The sequence below is a fragment of the Gigantopelta aegis genome, chromosome 2 (genome assembly GCF_016097555.1).
Source record: "Gigantopelta aegis isolate Gae_Host chromosome 2, Gae_host_genome, whole genome shotgun sequence".
Taxonomy (NCBI): Eukaryota; Metazoa; Mollusca; class Gastropoda; order Neomphalida; family Peltospiridae; genus Gigantopelta; species Gigantopelta aegis.
Genome location: NC_054700.1, coordinates 455,020 through 462,353, shown reverse-complemented (window position 1 = coordinate 462,353; position 7,334 = coordinate 455,020). Strand labels below are relative to the sequence as shown.

Sequence of the window (7,334 nt, the reverse complement as noted above, 5' to 3'; positions counted from 1 at the left end):
CGTTATCATTTTGGTTCGGTTTGTTTTCTCGTGCACGGTTCCCGCAATCAACATCCGATTTGTTGTCGTTTCCTTGTCGTTCATTTGTGAGGTTTTTCTTCACAGTTCGTGAACATTTTCATTAACAATAAAGTTCAGACAAGTAAGTATCTCAATACAAAACGTTACAAACCCTTAAAACCAATAGTACCCGGTGTCGAATAACAAATGTAGGCTAATTGCGGTTTATATATATAATTTATTATTTCAAACACTGTAGTATAGTCAACATGGTCAGTGACGGACTATCATTGTCGTCTTATTCCGATTCAAGTATCATGATTGCTGCAGCAGCCACTTTCTCAACAGAAGCACCTGAACTCATTCCTTTCGCTGTCCATGACAGAACAGTTGGAACGTGCCCAGGAGAGGTGAAAGGAACGCACCCCAAGTATGTGTGCACTCTGGGAAATTTGTCGTGATATAAGCATTTCTGTGCTTCGAGCGACATCTACCGGTGACATCAGAATACTAATTTTCAAAATTAGTTCAAGTAATTTCGTCACGGGGATTCCCATGGTATTTATCGATATAAAACCTGCTGTTTCACTCTATTTTATAAAAACGTGATCTAAGTGTGTTACAGTTTTGTAAATTAACCAAAATTAGAATTAATTTTCGCGGGTTAAAACTAGGGCGTGCGACTTTAAACACGCGGTCATTAGACGCGCGGTCTTTAGACACGCGGTCATTAGACATTAGACAAGCGGTCATTAGATGCGCGGTCATTAAACACGCGGCCATTAGACACGCGGTCAGAAGACACGCGGCCATTAGACACGCGGTTAGAAGACACGCGGTCATAAGACAGGCGGTCATTAGACACGCGGTCATTAGACACGCGGTCATAAGACAGGCGGTCATTAGACACGTGGTCATTAGACACGTGGTCATTAGACACGCGGTCATAAGACACGTGGCAATTAGACACGTGGTCATTAGACACGTGGTCATTAGACACGCGGTCATAAGACAGGCGGGCATTACACACGCTGTCATTAGGCATGCGGTAATAAGACACGTGGTAATTAGACACGCGGTCATAAGACAGGCGGGCATTACACACGCTGTCATTATAAACACGCGGTCATTAGACGCGCGGTCATTAGACATGCGGTCATTAGACATTAGACGCGCGGTCATTAGATGCGCGGTCATAAGACACGCGGTCATTAGACACGCGGTCAGAAGACACGCGGTCATTAGACATTAGACAAGCGGTCATTAGACACGCGGTCATAAGACACGCGGTCATTAGACACGCGGTCAGAAGACACGCGGTCAGAAGACACGTGGTCATTAGACGGGCGGTCAGAAGACACGCGGCCATTAGACACGCGGTCAGAAGACACGCGGTCATTAGACACGCGGTCAGAAGACACGCAGTCATTAGACAGGTGGTCAGAAGACACGCGGTCATTAGACACGCGGTCATTAGACACGCGGTCATAAGACACGTGGTCATAAGACAGGCGGCCATTAGACACGCGGTCAGAAGACAGGCGGTCATTAGACACGTGGTCATAAGACACGTGGTAATTAGACACGCGGTCATTAGACACGTGGTCATTAGACACGCGGTCATTAGACGGGCGGTCAGAAGACACGCGGTCATTAGACACGCGGTCATAAGACACGCGGTCATTAGACACGCGGTCATTAGACATTAGACATGCGGTCATTAGACGCGCGGTCATTAAACACGCGGTCATTAGACACGTGGTCAGAAGACACGCGGCCATTAGACACGCGGTCAGAAGACACGCGGTCATTAGACACGCGGTCAGAAGACACGCGGTCATTAGACGGGCGGTCAGAAGACACGCGGCCATTAGACACGCGGTCAGAAGACACGCGGTCATTAGACACGCGGTCAGAAGACATGCGGTCATTAGACGGGCGGTCAGAAGACACGTGGTCATTAGACACGCGGTCATAAGACACGTGGTCTTAAGACAGGCGGTCATTAGACACGCGGTCAGAAGACAGACGGTCATTAGACACGTGGTCATAAGACACGTGGTAATTAGACATGCGGTCATTAGACACGTGGTCATTAGACACATGGTCATTAGACGGGCGGTCAGAAGACACGCGGTCATTAGACACGCGGTCATAAGACACGCGGTCATTAGACACGCGGTCAGAAGACACGCGGTCATTAGACATTAGACAAGCGGTCATTAGACAAGCGGTCATTAAACACGCGGTCATTAGACACGTGGTCAGAAGACACGTGGCCATTAGACACGTGGTCAGAAGACACGCGGTCATTAGACACGCGGTCAGAAGACACGCGGTCATTAGACATTAGACAAGCGGTCATTAGACACGCGGTCAGAAGACACGCGGTCATTAGACGGGCGGTCAGAAGACACGCGGCCATTAGACACGCGGTCAGGAGACATGCGGTCATTAGACACGCGGTCAGAAGACACGCGGTCATTAGACGGGCGGTCAGAAGACACGCGGTCATTAGACACGTGGTAATTAGACACGCGGTCATTAGACACACGGTCATTAGACGGGCGGTCAGAAGACACGCGGCCATTAGACACGCGGTCAGAAGACACGCGGTCATTAGACACGCGGTCAGAAGACACACGGTCATTAGACGGGCGGTCAGAAGACACGCGGTCATAAGACACGTGGTAATTAGACATGCGGTCATTAGACACGTGGTCATTAGACACGCGGTCATTAGACACGCGGTCATAAGACAGGCGGTCATTAGACACGCGGTCATAAGACACGTGGTCATAAGACACGTGGTAATTAGACACGCGGTCATTAGACACGCGGTCATAAGACACGTGGTTATTAGACACGCGGTCATTAGACGGGCGGTCAGAAGACACGCGGTCATTAGACACGCGGTCATTAGACGGGCGGTCAGAAGACACGCGGTCATTAGACACGTGGTCATTAGACACGTAACTTGGTGATAGTATTGTGTAATGTCACGTACGTTCACGGTATTCGTTGGCAAAGCACAAGTTTAGCACAATGGTAATTATGATTTGACTGCGATAATAAACGAGACTGCAGCTTTAGTATCTGGATAATTCAACAGTATAGACATTATGTTTTAAAACGATTACCAATATTAATATCTGAATAATTCAGCAGTATAGACATTACATGTTTTAAAACGATTACCAATATTAATATCTGAATACTTCAACAGTATAGACATTACATGTTTTAAAACAATTACCAATATTAATATCTGAATACTTCAACAGTATAGAGAGTACATGTTTTAAAACGATTACCAATATACTGAATACTTTAAAAGTATTAAAATTATATGTTTTACCCGCCGCTGATATTTACCTTTTCTGCACACCATGCGCATGACGGATGTGCGGCTATGCACTGTGAACAGGTATCGGCGTCTGACGGACAGGGTGACACTACAGCTGAGACTGCTGAATGAAACAGACGAGAAGAAACCAGCAATCAATACTGGGAACATACCACATGTACTGTATATACGTTAAAAGGACTGTTGTAATGTTTGTGCTATTGTAACATGTTTCTGACCAATAGATCCTTTAGAACCACTAACATTATATCTTACATAGATGTTTGTCACCTTCGCAAGCCAAGGTCCCATTCCGTATAGTATACTGCATATCGTAAAACAGTATACTAGATTCTCAGAAATATATGGAATGGTACCTTGGCTTGAAATGTTTCCAATATCAGTCTGTAAATATTAAATGTTCTTGTTTCCAATATCAGTCTGTGTATATTAAATGTTCTTGTTTACAATATCGGTCTGTGTATATTAAATGTTCTTGTTTACAATATCAGTCTGTGTATATTAAATGTTCTTGTTTACAATATCAGTCTGTATATATTAAATGTTCTTGTTTACAACATCAGTCTGTGTATATTAAATGTTCCTGTTTACAACATCAGTCTGTGTATATTAAATGTTCTTGTTTACAATATCAGTCTGTGTATATTAAATGTTCCTGTTTACAATATCAGTCTGTGTATATTAAATGTTCTTGTTTACAATATCAATCTGTGTATATTAAATATTACTGTTTACAATATCAGTCTGTGTATATTAAATATTCCTGTTTTGAAAGTTCACTTGGAAATAGAGTACTAATTAAAATGTCATTCTCTAATACTCTCTCAATATCCCCACAACTTCTTTATACTTATCTACTGCTGTTGCACCCTCTCTCTCTCTCTCTCTCTCTCTCTCTCTCTCTCTCTCTCTCTCTCTCTCTCTCTCTCTCTCTCTCTCTCTCTCTCTCTCTCTCTTTCTCTCTCTCTCCCTTTCCGTCTTATAAATACCACAGAAAGCATTAACATATTTAAATAGCATATTTTGTTTAGATACTATTGTTTAAATATGTACTTTGTAAGGCAGTGACCACGGCTCCCCAACCTGTTCACTGTCTATGTTCTGGGGGCAATAAATCTTTAAAAATCAAAAAAAAAAAAACATCCTGTTTACGATATCAGTCTGTGTATATTAAATGTTCTTGTTTACAACATCAGTCTGTGTATATTAAATGTTCCTGTTTACAACATCAGTCTGTGTATATTAAATGTCTTTGTTTACAACATCAGTCTGTCTATATTAAATGTTCTTGTTTACAACATCAGTCTGTGTATATTAAATGTTTCTGTTTACAACATCAGTCTGTGTATATTAAATGTTCTTGTTTACAACATCAGTCTGTGTATATTACATGTTCTTGTTTACAACATCAGTCTGTGTATATTAAATGTTTCTGTTTACAATATCAGTCTGTGTATATTAAATGTTCCTGTTTACAACATCAGTCTGTGTATATTAAATGTTCCTGTTTACAATATCAGTCTGTGTATATTAAATGTTCTTGTTTACAATATCAGTCTGTGTATATTAAATGTTCTTGTTTACAATATCAGTCTGTGTATATTAAATGTTCTTGTTTACAAAATCAATCTATGTATATTTAATATTAAATGGTCCTGTTTACAATATCTGTCTGTGTATATTAAATGTTCTTACCTCCCTTGATTAAGATCAATCCGAGGCACAGATGTAAAATCCGGCAAGTCATCTTCTGCGACTGCGACCCATTCCGCGTGCTGATCTCCCCCACTCAGCTGTTTACTGTCTTCAGATCTCCCCCCACTAAGCTGTTTATTGTTTCCAGTTAGAGTACACTGCGAGGAAAATGAACCCAGTTATCAATTTTAGCGCCAAATTAGCATTTACTAATGCAAAATGCAAACACAATTTCTCAAGTGTACTCTGGAGGAATAACTACTTGGGTGCATAGTTGTTTTAACTGCAGATTCTGAGTCAGTAGGGGGTCCACATCGATAATCCACGGGTGCCACACGGGCACCCCTGAGAAATTGGAAAAATCCAAGATGGTGGCCAAATCACGGAAATGGCCATAGCTTAAACAGAGAACAACAATTCCAACATCTACCCCATGGTTTTAGGAGCCAGGAATGACACTGGTGCCAACAAAATTCAGTGTTGATAAATAGGTGACGTAAATACACGATGGTTGCCAATGGGCCCACCAGCGGGGATCGATTCAAAAATGGTTGTTCTCTATTAAGATATAAGCAAGCTATGGCCATTTCCTACAGAGTCAAACTCCGCATTTAACAACTATGCGCCAAATGTACATTTCGACCCCACATTGACATTTGGCAGCAGGACTAGTGTAATCGTGTATTAGAGGACTACGTTTCAACTACACGTACTGTGCAGTGTCTTAGAGGATTGTACGTTTCAACTACACGTACCGTACCGTGTCTTAGAGGATTGTACGTTTCAACTACACGTACTGTACAGTGTCTTAGAGGACTGTACGTTTCAACTAACGTACTGTACCGTGTCTTAGAGGATTGTACGTTTCAACTACACGTACTGTACAGTGTCTTAGATGACTGTACGTTTCAACTACACGCACTGTACAGTGTCTTAGATGACTACGTTTCAACTAACGTACTGTACCGTGTCTTAGAGGATTGTACGTTTGAACTACACGTACTGTACAGTGTCTTAGATGACTGTACGTTTCAACTACACGTACTGTACCGTGTCTTACAGGACTGTACGTTTCAACTACACGTACCGTACAGTGTCTTAGAGGACTGTACGTTTCAACTACCCGTACCGTACAGTGTCTTAGAGGAATGTACGTTTCAACTGCACGTAGTGTACAGTGTCTTAGAGGACTGTACGTTTCAACTACACGTAGTGTACAGTGTCTTAGATGACTGTACGTTTCAACTACACGTATCGTACAGTGTCTTAGAGGAATGTACGTTTCAACTACACGTAGTGTACAGTGTCTTAGAGGAATGTACGTTTCAACTGCACGTAGTGTACAGTGTCTTAGAGGAATGTACGTTTCAACTGCACGTAGTGTACAGTGTCTTAGAGGAATGTACGTTTCAACTACACGTATCGTACAGTGTCTTAGAGGAATGTACGTTTCAACTGCACGTAGTGTACAGTGTCTTAGAGGAATGTACGTTTCAACTGCACGTAGTGTACAGTGTCTTAGAGGACTGTACGTTTCAACTACACGTATCGTACAGTGTCTTAGAGGAATGTACGTTTCAAATACACGTATTGCAGGGCTGTACGCTTCAAATACACGTACTGCAGGGTTGTATGTTTCAAATACACGTACTGCAGGGCTGTACGCTTCAAATACACGTACTGCAGGGCTGTACGCTTCAAATACACGTACTGCAGGGCTGTACGTTTCAAATACATGTACTGCAGGGCTGTACGCTTCAAATACACGTACTGCATGGTTGTACGTTTCAAATACACGTACTGCAGGGTTGTACGTTTCAAATACACGTACTGCAGGGTTGTATGTTGCAAATACACGTACTGCAGGGCTGTACGCTTCAAATACACGTACTGCAGGGTTGTATTTTTCAAATACACGTACTGCAGGGCTGTATGTTTTAGAGGACAAATATACGTATTGTACAATGTTCTAGAGAACTGTACGTTTCCATTATATATTACATGTACTGTACACTGGTTTAAAGGACTGGAGGTTGAAAGGTTGAAAGTGCCGCGAACAATACATTATGAGACACTGTGCTACACCGCACGCTGCGCCTTTAAAACTAACTTTTAAGACTTAACTTAGGATCCGGCGAGTACCATGAAAACTGTGTACTCACTCAGGTGAATATAAGCGGAAGTAAATCGGTAACCGTATATCTTTATCTATCAGTAACCTTACAAACCGCTCGTATACACGGTTTAATGCTACAGTGCATTTGATGTTCAG

The 7,334-nt window shown here is 42.4% G+C and overlaps 1 protein-coding gene across 1 annotated transcript; it reads right to left on the bottom strand.

Moving 5' to 3' along the window:
* Positions 1-2,342: 2,342 nt before the first annotated feature.
* Positions 2,343-6,838, bottom strand: LOC121379043 (homeobox protein 2-like). Its single transcript, XM_041507489.1, has 4 exons — positions 6,714-6,838; positions 5,325-5,460; positions 5,063-5,220; positions 2,343-2,976 (listed from the first exon to the last, which is right to left on the bottom strand). The coding sequence occupies exons 1-4, from the start codon at positions 6,836-6,838 to the stop codon at positions 2,343-2,345; spliced, it is 1,053 nt and encodes a 350-aa protein (XP_041363423.1).
* Between the last annotated feature and the right edge of the window lie 496 nt (positions 6,839-7,334).